Source organism: Rhea americana, unplaced genomic scaffold, assembly GCF_003343005.1.
Source record: "Rhea americana isolate MKP2758 unplaced genomic scaffold, rheAme1 scaffold_42, whole genome shotgun sequence".
NCBI classification, from domain to species: Eukaryota; Metazoa; Chordata; class Aves; order Rheiformes; family Rheidae; genus Rhea; species Rhea americana.
Window position 1 is genome coordinate 4,290,961 of NW_028186557.1, and position 11,949 is coordinate 4,302,909.

The 11,949-nt window shown below is 37.7% G+C and overlaps 1 protein-coding gene across 1 annotated transcript in view; it reads left to right on the forward strand.

Moving 5' to 3' along the window:
- Positions 1-7,757, forward strand: part of EXOC5 (exocyst complex component 5) — a 27,116-nt gene extending 19,359 nt beyond the window's left edge. The window contains 4 exon segments of the mRNA XM_085314976.1: positions 664-811; positions 3,317-3,425; positions 3,972-4,187; positions 5,374-7,757. Of these exon segments, the coding sequence (XP_085171102.1) occupies positions 664-811; positions 3,317-3,425; positions 3,972-4,187; positions 5,374-5,562 (662 nt within the window). The 3' untranslated portion in view covers positions 5,563-7,757.
- Positions 7,758-11,949: the final 4,192 nt, after the last annotated feature.

An 11,949-nucleotide genomic window follows, 5' to 3' on the forward strand; every position in this document is an offset into this window, starting at 1 on the left:
AGGAATTTATTCTTAGAGTGGTTCAGATAGCTGTTGTGGGAAGATAAAATGCTGTAACAGGTTGGGGGAGGAAGAAGGAAAGTTGCACAGATCTGTACATCGGAGAACTACAGAGCAAGAGAGAGCTCCAAGGGTACTGATAGGGAACAGAGATGGTTGCTCGCCAGAGAGCTCACTACTGCGTAACAGCACTGGAGCAGAGAGGCCTTCTGGCCACTCCTGMGGTCAGCAGGGGATATGAGGACTGCTGTGATTGCTGGGGTCTACCAGACAGCCTCTGCAGAGGAAACGGCTAGCTGTGCCGTGGAAGCCGTATGTAAACTAGGTGAAAGTTGCATGTTGTTTAAGAGATACTGGTTGGATATGCTCGAGGAAGAACATACTGATGTACTATGAATTTGTGTGTGTGTGTGAAAAGCTAGGTTTGCCTGCTGACCTGCCAGGGGCTGGCAGCAGCAGTGAGGCATTATGCTCGGTAGGGACAGCACTGCCCGAAGTGTGTGACAACACTGCCCRTCAGCACTTGGCAATCCTGCTCAGGGTCAGCTGGCTGTTGAGACTGTTGATTTGTTATTTTGAAGCCAGATAGCTTCCTCTAAACTAGTCCTTCCTGAGAACACCTGAATAGGAAATCTTCACAAATTTTTGTTGAAACAGCTCCAGCAAATAAATTTGTTTTTAATGTTTAACTCTTTTTACCTCCCAACCTTTTATGCTGTTGTAGTTCTTCTCCTAAATTATCTGAATGCCTTCAGAAGAAGAAGGATATCATAGAACAAATGGAAGTGAAGCTGGATATGGGCATTGATAGGCAAGTAAAGATTTAAACTTTCKTTTAATCACTGATTCTTGTAGAACTCATTTATGATGTGTATTAGCTTTCCTTTTAAGGATGAGGTTTTTCTGAACATAAAATTGATACTTTTTTATTCTTTTAAGTCTATACGCAGGCATTATTCTGTCAAGGAAGTTCAGATTTTTTCTGTTCGGAGGCTCATATTTTTCATGGCAGATTTGTGACGTGATATAGTTAGTTCTGGAAGGACTTCAGTAAAGAGTTTTGATTCTTTTGAGAGACTGCAGTAATTCACATTGAATAATTTTCATTCTGACATTGACTTGATTGACTGATTTGAGGTTATGGGAGATTTATTTAGTCTGTTTCCAGTAGTCCAAATAACTAACAAGCTTAATATTAGGAAACAGAACTGTACTGTGACTGCCCTGCTTTGCCCGAAGTAGTATGTAATGTTCCCATATTTCCAAACGATGTTATTCAACCTAGAACAAGTTACGTAAGCTTTCTGTGGCTCTGTTTTCTCACCATGGTAATGTAAATAAATCTTCATCTGGGAACTAAGGACTACTGTGGAAATTATTGTCAAAAGTTTTTATACAGATCACCCTGTACTGGCGAGGGATGAGAACACCACTGTATAGGGAAAGCAGTCACTGCACTTGGGTCCTACTGGGTACTTTCTGCAGAGATGAGGAAGAGATTTGATGTAATATATTTACAGAGGGCTCAAGGAGTTGGTTCTTAAAAGCATTTTCTGCAGCTGCAGAAAGAAAGATGGAGATGGAAAATGTGCGAATAACATTTGAGATTTTAGCTGCTCCTGATGGAAGTGACCTGGTGATTTAAACAAAAAACTTGAAGTACTTGATCCACTGAGGCAGCAAGTTCTAATCTACACAAGCATGCATGGGTCGGTCATCAACATTGGAATAGCTTGTAACTGATTGTATAAAATAATCTTTTAAAACTGGTAGTAAGATTTAGGAGAAGAGTCTCTGTTGGAAAGCAGTGTGTTTAAAGGTTTGTGAATGGAGATTTTTAAAAACAGTTGTGCTTCAGTTTTATAAAAGATTAGCTTTGAAATGAATGTTATATATAAAACATGTCTGTGTACCTACTTACATGCCACTTCTTGATGCTGCTGCTGCTTTTAAGAATTGATTATCTTGCTTAATGATCTCTCCAAAAAAAAAAAAAAGAGAGAGAGAGAGAGAGAAATGTGGGGGAAAGGAATTTCTAAGCACTGTCCAATCTGAAGAAGTCCAACAGCAGATTCTTGAATGGCATTCAAAGCAATTTTCTGCCCCTATAGAAGCGATTTATTATCTGAACTGAACTAGTTCAGCTGGTTTTCTTTCAATTTATGTTTCGTGTAAACGGCCTTCTGGATATTTTTATTGGAAATAGAAACTGGGGAGAATGCAGAGTATAACTTTTTGTTTTATTTCTGTTTGTGGATTGTTGAATGAAGTACACCTCAAATGCAAGTTTGAGCTCCATGCATAGGAAGGAACAAACTTTGTTCTCTCTTTGGACATGTATATTCTCCTTCCCTTTCCTACAGAAGTTGAATCCTTCAAAACCTGTAGCCTCATTGTTGCTAATTTCTATCTTCAGAGGAGGTGTTTGTAAAGTACTTTTTTAAATAAAGAAAAAAGGGGGAGGGAAGGGTGGAGGAAGGGAAAGCGTGTATGCAGGATGGAGGCATTCCCAGCAAACAGTCTGGGGAAAAATAAGTTGTACCTTTTTTAATTCCTTTRCTATTTGACCTTTGGGTTGGACTTAAGATTAGTCACTACCTTGACCTTAGGTAATGCTCTAAGAAGAGAAAACCTGTGGAGGAGAAAAATGACACTGTAAAACTCTATTAGATTTCTGAAGACGGGAGAAATACCAAACTCTGGCAAGGGACCTTCATTTTACAAGTGTTTCCTGATGCTTTCTTCTGAGTAATACACAATGCAATCTAGTTCTGCTAAACTTAAGTCTTTGGAATGCTTCCTTCTGCTGTCCCATTCCCTCAGCAATGAAGAATGCTATCCAGTTTCTCTGAAAAGTTGGATTTAAATGGATTACTTGCCAATTAATTTGTCCCCTTTAAAACCAGCTGGCTAGCATGCTGTGTGCTATGCTCTAAGATAGTGAACTTGGAGCAAAGAGTTTTCAGATTTTTTTTTCTTCTTCTGATTCTCTCTTTCCTAACTATTTACAGAAAATCAAGCTTTTCTTGTCTAGAGAACTGCATAGTAACTTTGGAAGAATGTGCATTTCTTTGTGCATATCTACTAAATGAAGTATTTTCTTTGACATGTCCTTGCACCCCTGGTTTCTTATGATAATCATTCACTTTTAGTATGTTCTGTAGATTTCTCAAATACTAGGTAATGTGGTTCCCCCCCCCCCCATTGCTTTATTCTATCTACTTTTGTATAGAATCACCTTAATGTCTGTAAATATAAAAATCAAGGAAATGAAAATGTTCCCCTCAAAACACGGTCTGTGTTTGTAACTTTAAAGGACACTGAATTGTATGATTGGACAGATGAAACACATCTTGGCTGCAGAGCAAAAGAAGACAGATTTTAAACCAGAAGATGAAAACAATGTTTTGATTCAATATACTAACGTAAGTATAAACCCAGACTCATCAGTATAGCTTCAAACTTGCTTGAGTCATATCAGATAGGCGATGCTATTTAATAAATGCATTTGACRGCATGTGCGTTTGATTGGTTAACATACTTAGCTATTCCATTTTTGACTAACCACCTACAAACTCTGTTATGGGCTTTTTTCTCAAGCTCAGGGGGAACGTTAGCAGTTTTGTAGATAGTTTCAGACGCAAACTAGTAGGTGGTGGACAGCTTATCAAATTCTTTCCCCTTTCAAGAGGCCCAAATTAAACTGCTTTATTCTGAACTGATACGAACTGTAATTCAATAGAGCATTGTCTTGCATCCATCTCTATTTGCATAATTGTGTTTTTTATGTGGCAATGAAAAAACACTGTTGGAAAATTAATTGGAAATTATTAAATTCAGTGACGTGCTGCTGAAAGTTGTAAGGCATGGCATCTAACTGCTCAGCTTGTGAGGTAGAAATCACTTTTTGAGAACTGACGTTTACTTTTTCCCAATTGTTTTTAGTAAGAAACTTTTCCCCCTCCTTTTAGGCCTGTGTTAAAGTCTGTGGCTATGTTAGAAAGCAGGTGGAAAAAATTAGAAATTCTATGGATGGTAAGAATGTGGACACAGTTTTGATGGAGCTTGGAGTTCGTTTTCATCGATTGATCTATGAACATCTACAGCAATATTCCTACAGTTGCATGGGAGGCATGTTAGCTATTTGTGATGTGGCTGAATATAGAAAGTGTGCCAAAGACTTCAAGGTAAGCATGTGTAACTCTGACGTATGTTCATATGGAAATTATTTAGTAGAAGATAGTATTTTTAATCGGAAGTTATCTTAAAATCTTCTATTTCTATTTGAATATCAGCAATTCGTACACTGATATTACACACTGTTTTATCATCGCAGCAGTTTTTTATCAGGTTCTAAAGAGCTGACTCCTAATATCACTTTGTTGGCAGGCTATATGTCTATATTGAGGAAGTGTTGAGTACTTACATTATTTTGTGTTCTATGTATGCTTTTGAATTGAAATAAAATCTAGGGATTGCCCTTCTAGACAAGACTTATCGTCCTCCTGCTTTCAGTACTTTTTCTCCTACTGACTGTTGCCAAAAGCTTCAAAAAAATCCAAATCTGGGCTATGTGGTACAACCTAATCTTTTCTCTAGGTCTCTTCTAATCATGTTTAATTAGAGATGAGATCTCTTGAAAGTTGAAGTAGATTTGTTGACTCTTCATGTGTGTGTTCGTTTTGATAATTGTCCCACAGAGTAGTCTTACACTTTCAATCCCTTTCTGAATTTCGTCAGAGTCTTCCCTCCATTAGGAAACAARTCAGGAACTTCTTTTTAGCCTTCATTTTATATATTTGAAAGCAGCTCCGTAGCATTTCAAATTTTAACATACAGTTGCATGCATTCTCATGTTAAATATAGTGAGAAATTACTGGTTATACATACTTAGAAATCATTTTTGTTTTCACATGGTGCCTCTTCAAATGTTACAGATACTTGCCCTTAATGAGAGTATAGGTTTACAGTAAGTTTGCTGCATTCTGGAGCATCAAAATCCTCTTGAAAAAGTTGCCTTTAACCTATCTTAGTATGATTGGAGGCCACAGATGTTCCAAATTCATTTTTTTGAAGAAGATCAYGTGTTGCAGTTAGGGGTTAAAGAAGCAGAACCTTGATCATAAATACCACTAGTCTGATGGATTAACAACAAAAAAAATCTCACTGCATTTTGTCCATGGCCCATTCTCTGTTTTAAAAGAAATAAATCTTAGATCCTAATGTATATAAATACATATATGTATTTATGCACACGTGTGTGCACCAAAGTAAATCCTCTAGTGGAAAAAACTATTTCAAGAATCTAGTTGAACTTTGCAGAGTCTGTGTTGTAAGACTTTAATACCTATCTCTTTTATTCTCTAACCACAGATTCCGTTGGTGTTACAGCTCTTTGATACCTTGCATGCACTTTGCAATCTTCTGGTTGTAGCCCCGGATAATTTAAAGCAAGTTTGCTCAGGAGAACAACTTGCTAATCTGGACAAGAACATCCTTCACTCCTTTGTTCAGCTGCGTGCTGATTATAGGTCTGCTCGTCTTGCTCGTCACTTCAGCTGAGAGCATGGAAAAAAAACGTTATATCTTTGGGCAGGCCACAGCTGTTGGGAAGCACAGGGAATGGTTTCTTACCAAACAGTGGTTGTAATTTTTGTGGGATAATGACTGTTCAGAATAAATCAGCAGCCATATTTAAACATGACTCTGTAGAATGTGAGCAGATGAAAATTTGCGTGGTATTTCGTGTAAGCTAAAGTTCTCCCGGTGATGAATTTCTGCAAAACTACTTGCTGCTAATTTGGTATTGGAAACATGTTGGTGTAGGAAAGCAAGTGGTGCACTGAAAGTACTTTAGTCTTCAATATTGAATTATCAGATACCATTTGTTAGACTTTTAAGTACAGAGCATAGCGTAGGTAATGGATTACATAGAATAGACCAGTGTAGAAACATTCTTCATCAATTTTAATGACTTAGACTTCAGCACAGCTAATCATAATCAAATTATCTTTGATTGGTGTTTCTAAGTCATTTCTTTCTTTTTAAAATCTTATCCTGCTCAATGTAATTTCTTGCTCTAATTAATTAGCTTGGAATTTCTTTGAGATGTAGGAGTAACAGAAACACTAGCCCAGAAAGATGTAATTTATTCATTGTGCAGCAATGTAAACAGAACTAAAGTGATAAAAACAATTTTTTTTGGTTCTTTAGTGTTTTTTTCCTCCTAACCTAATAGTCACAGGCCCACTGGAATATATTAGTGTTGTATGATCTAGCATTCTTGTTTATTCAGTTTGATACTGGCACACTGAATTTTATATACGCTCCTAAACTGAATGCAGCTGCCTTGTCTTAGGCATTCATATTACAAGGTGAAGGTGCCCATTACTGGGTTAAAATAAGAGAACTTTTTCTCCTGTCTCTTGTTCTGTATGTAAATAAATTCAGATTATAACAAAGTAAAAGGATAAAATGTAGCCTAAGTGTTCATTTATCTGTGGGAGGAATGGCCAGTGGCACTTAAAAGACTCTGGATTTGGAATTTCCTGTGCTGAAGACAGTTACTTCTCAGTRCCTGAGCAATATAAAATGTGTGCGGAAGCTTCTCTTCCATTGCTTGTGATTTTAACATTGGAGACAGGCAGCCTTTGTGTCCATTAGGCTTCAGTATGCATTCAGGGTGCTCCTGAGCAGGACCCGTAGTGTGCATATGGTGAACTGAAGCAACAGTAATGCTTGAGGCATTTAGCTTTTCCACGAGCAGTTGAAAATTGCTATAAAATGGACTTTGTTTGGAAGTGAGCTCTTGTGGAATATGAGTTGAAACTGCCATGTTTTGTGTCTTCAATCTGACTCCACTCCTAAGCAGATCATCTACAACACTTTGTTTTATTTCTACTGTGGGCTCAGTGTAGTTTACAATTTTTTTTTTTCTCTTCCGTTGTCAGAGTAGAATTTCTGCTCTGGGTCAGATACTTGATAGGTCATATAAAACTATTTTTCTTACGTTTATGATTTACCAGATGTAGTCAATATTGACAGACTTGTATGGAATTTCTCTTGGTTGGTTGAAGTTTTCCTGCTTCTTTTTGTATTTAGCGGAGCATTATTTTGGTAAACAAGAGAAGGGATGCCAGATTTTCTCAAAGTATTCTGGGAGACCAGGTGCTTTGTTCAGCTGCTTAGCTCTATTCCTCGGCCATGGCAAAACCACAAAGAGTTCTGGACACTGGAGGAGGCACATGCTTGTACTGCTGCCATTTTTTTTTTCTCCAAAAGCTCTGATGTGAATTCAGATGATACCTCTCTGTTACCTCTGTGACTGAAAGCCAACAATTTTGAGGCTGTAGTTTTACTAATGTAAATTCTTTGTACAAAAAAGTGTCAATTTGTAAACACTTCAGAACAGTGAACATCATCTTAAGACTGCAGATCACAGAAGTGCTTCAGAATTTGTTGTATGGTTGTTCTGAATTATTTTAAGGTTGTATGAAATGTATTTACCATATTTCTTACTTTATTAGCTGTGTTTCCCATGCATATGCTCAGTGCAATATTTTTCATTATGCCTACTAAGAAAAGGCAGCAAAAAGTAGGTGAATACTTAGATATGTAAATTCTTCTTGAATTAAAAAAAAATCCCTCCAGATACTTTTTTCATTTCATTTCCACATTCTTCAAATACCCTTTATATTCAATTGTATAAACCCTTCTATTAAAAAAAAAAACCAATAAAAGTAATTTTACTGACGAAATTATCAGTGGTGTGAGCTTTCCCTTCTGCYTTCTTTGAAAAGTGTTCTCATGCATACACTGAAAGCGTTTCTGTTTCTAGAAAAGAAACAAGTTGTCGGTAAGTTTACTTTACTATACAAGTTGGATTGGGATGGGACTATAATCTTCACACATTAAGTTTATAGCTATTATAGCCTATAATTTAGGAAAATATTTCCTAGTAGCTTCTGAATACAGTAAAGTACTAGCCAAAATACAAATATGGCTTTTAATGTGATAAGTTAAAGTATTACCTTTCTAATACTCACTTCTAGAATGTTGGCATTTAACAGGCTGGCAGCCAAAGGAATGCTTGAGAGGAGGTGTATGCACATGTGTGTAATTATGTTTACAATTGGTGAAAATGGCTTTGCAGTAAACTGTTGCAGGCTGGAAAATAAGCTATGTTTTTACAAGTCGTATAATTTATTGACATGGCTTTGTATTGTATTGTTTGCATATGCACAGAGGGCAAGAAGGAACTGGTGTTCTGTAAGATTACTTCTCAGCACAAATAAAACATATAAAATTTGGGAAATGGAAGTGCTTGGATAAAGAGAAGATCTAGATATTTAGAGTTAGAAGGTAAGAAGTGAGGATGACCTGAACTAGAAGGATCTGGATAACAAGTGGTTTTAAATGAAGCATCTTAACACGTGGTAGGAGGAATTTAAAATGAGATTAAGAGAAACTTGGCATACACATGACATAGGCAAATAAGCAAGATTGGAATTAAAATCTCTTTACAGCTACGTTTCCATCCTTAAATGAAGTGAGCTTCTGGAGGAGAGAGACTGGCATAAATACCTTGCCTTGGAGCTTGAAATCCTTGGATTCAACAGGAAAGGCTTTCCGTTCTTAAGTGTGAATCTGCTCTGAAGGATAGGTAGCCATGCTGTGAGTGTGAGCTCTACTTATTTCTACTGTGARGGGTAAAAATGCATCAGCAATACGTAGTCTAATTGGAAGGAAAAGGAATTTGCTAGAGCTGAGCTTATTCTTTTCAAAACTAGTGATCTGGCTAATGGTAAGTGACTGCTTAACTTGAGAATTGCACCATATTGAGCAAGTCAGTTTGTCTTGTGRTCAGTAAGAGAAGTTGGGTTGTCTTTGCTTCTGCTCAGCTTCCACTAACTTGCTTTAAATCACTCGTTGCTTCAGTGCTTAACTGGTAACATAAAATTTCAGGTGCCAAAAGCAATCTGGTACCATCTAGTTGGTCCTGGGGTGCTGTGTGAGTTTGTGTGGACTGATTCCTCCATTTCTGTAGGAAACACRGCAAATAGATGCATCTTTCAAAGTACCTTGAAGATGGAGAGGCTGTTCAGTTCATTAGGAGCCCTGTGCAGTAACCGTTGGCCTGTTCTTTAGAAGTCTCTAGTTCCAGATTTTTCAAGCCAATATATGCATGATGTAAATTTAAGGTACACTGGCTTAGATGTTATGAAGATTTAGAAAAAAAATAGGTGTTCTTTTGGGGTTTTCATGGCAATAATTATCTTACTTGGATCAGGACTTAAGCTGAACCAGTCATAAACAGGGAAAAAGTTTGGGCTGAGGTCTTCCTGTATGAAGGATGCTGATATGTAATAATCCCTGGTCTAATTGTAGATGCAGATGGCAGCTCTTTTCCCTTTCATTACCTGTCTCAAGAGCRGTAGGGAGGATAAGCTAGTCTTCCACACAGATCATACTCTTCTAAAGGATGACTGAAGGGTGAGTTTCCTTGCTTTCCTCTTTTCCTGCTGGATGTTGGCCTCAAGGCAAAAAATTTTTTTTTTCTTTTTTTCTTCCCTCAACCTCTGATACTGAACATCAGCTCTCTGTAAGTAGAGACAGATATTGTGCTTTGCTATCTGCATTGTAGTATTTCCCCTAGACATCACGGGAAGGAAGTGGACAGGTTGGCATATTCTTTTATTTTTTTTTCTTGGTTGTTTCTACATCTGTTTAAGGATGGTAGGGAGCTAGATCTTCTCTCTTGTTTTCACTGCTTTGCTTTTCTAATTTTTTTTGGTAATAGGAAGGAAAATGAGCATTTTTAATCCACGTCTTCTGTTTATCTTTGAGTGGAGGAAGAGCTGTGTTTGCTAGTCATCTTTTCAGTTGTGTGGGGTATTACTGGTGATCTCTTATTCTGTATCAGTACAGCCCTCATTGGATGTGGGAGCCTTGATTTCTACCTTTATTTTATGAGCTTTACTTCCCTGTGCTACATTTCCTTTCCAGTATCCATCAGGATTGCATTGCTTCCCTTCCATTACCACACTAGTAGAGAGAGAGCCCTTCAACTTTGCAACAGGGATTCTAGGAAACCTCCACATATTATCCAGTGGTCATTTAACCATGTGTAGCCTAGTAGAAAGAGGAATTTGACTCCCTTCTCCTTTATYCTTTTACCGTCCCCCTTCTCCTTCATCCCTGCAGGTCTCTGTGTCTATGAGCTCTCCCTGTGACCTGACTGTATAGTGCATAAGTGATGTTTCATATCAGGAATTAACCTTGAGAAAAATGGAAAGGGGAAAAATGTCAGGTATTTCAACTACARTGCCCATTGGGTAATGTGGTAGTAATGTGACATGAGATTTAAAGCTGAGTTATCCCTAATAGTGTCTTTGACTGCAGTTTGACCAGAAATGAAATGTTTTGATAGTTGGGAGTCAAAATGTTTTTTGAACTTTCTGATGGCATTCTAGCTGTTCATCCTGATTTGAGATRAAAATAAACTGTAGACCACCTGTTAGCTCTACCAAATCCTTCTCATCTTTACTGTTATTTGCCTTCTGTGAAGGGAGGAGACATTGGAGCTGGCTGAGTTACAGTGCTGCCCTCGTTCTTCTCAGCCCTATCTCAACTTCATTTCTAGACAAGGATAATCATGGCATTAACAAGCACTTGAAGTCTGTTCTGTCCTGTCTTGGCTGCATGTCTGTTCTGCCCATTTTGGCTATTAGTCCTTTGGGGACAGAAGCTATTGTTCTACCAAATGTTCAGCCTTATCAAGGCCACATCTTTATTGGCCATCTGAGAGTGAGCTCGTGATCCCTATATTCTTAATTAGGCAGCATTTYCTTATCTCTGCAAATTCCCCACATGTTCAGAGTCATCTCTCTGCCTAGTTCTGGAGTTGAGAAGGGAGCTTATGTATTGTCAAATGTGACTGTGTTTTTCCTGAGGTCTGGAAAAGACAATCCTTTGGTGGTGTGGGTTGTTCTGTCAGTTTCTAGAGAAGGTGAGCAACACCTGAAAAGTGAGGCCAGGCTGTGGAGAGAAAGTGTCCCCAGAACCACTTCACAAATAGGYGAACTGCACAATATCAGAACCAAATCAAGGTAAGTATCTCCCATTGGAAGAGAAGGTTGCAGTTCACCTCAACTAATGCTGCCAGTTTGAAGTCAGTCATTTTGAACTCTGCACTGTGTTGACATGTGGTATTTGGTTGCTGTAGAGAAGCCAGCTAACATGAGCTTTTGTTTGAACCGTTTTTAYAGCATTCACTTTACTGTAAACAATTCATTAAAATAACTTGCTAAGTCTTAGACAAGTGGATTTTTGAAGGTTGCTCATTTCACTTATCCACTCAAAGTCAATTTGAGTATGAATATATAACATTTTACTCATAATAGCAAACAACTTCAGAGAMGAGACATTTATTCTGGAGGCATAGATTCAAACTAGACAGCAATGATGCATTACAAATATATAATTATTTGCACTAATATTTGAGCAGGTGGAATGGATTAGTACATGGTCAACATTACTCTGCTGATAACATGTATTTTTTCTATATTAATATGTACTGTGCAACGTATTAAAATCCTCAATAATTCATTTTAACAGAGATCGTAATATTTATATTGTGGTGTTCTACAGAGAGGAGAGCGAATTGGTAGAATGCGCAAAGCTGGGTTAGGTTTAGCTTTGTTTCTCTGTGTTTGTGCGTGTGGTTTTATTTTTTTAATTATCATTAAAAACTTCCTAGTTTCTCTCCCACAATACTAGTTTCTAATTAAACGGCAATTAAATAAGGGAGTGCTTGACGTCTACATAACAAAGAGGAGAGTATTCGTATCCGTCATCTTTGGGTACCCAACACAAACAACTGATGCAGGAGGCTAATCCCCAAGGCTGCTTCTGCAGTCGCTGAAAAGAGGTAGGTATCTCCAGAAGGTA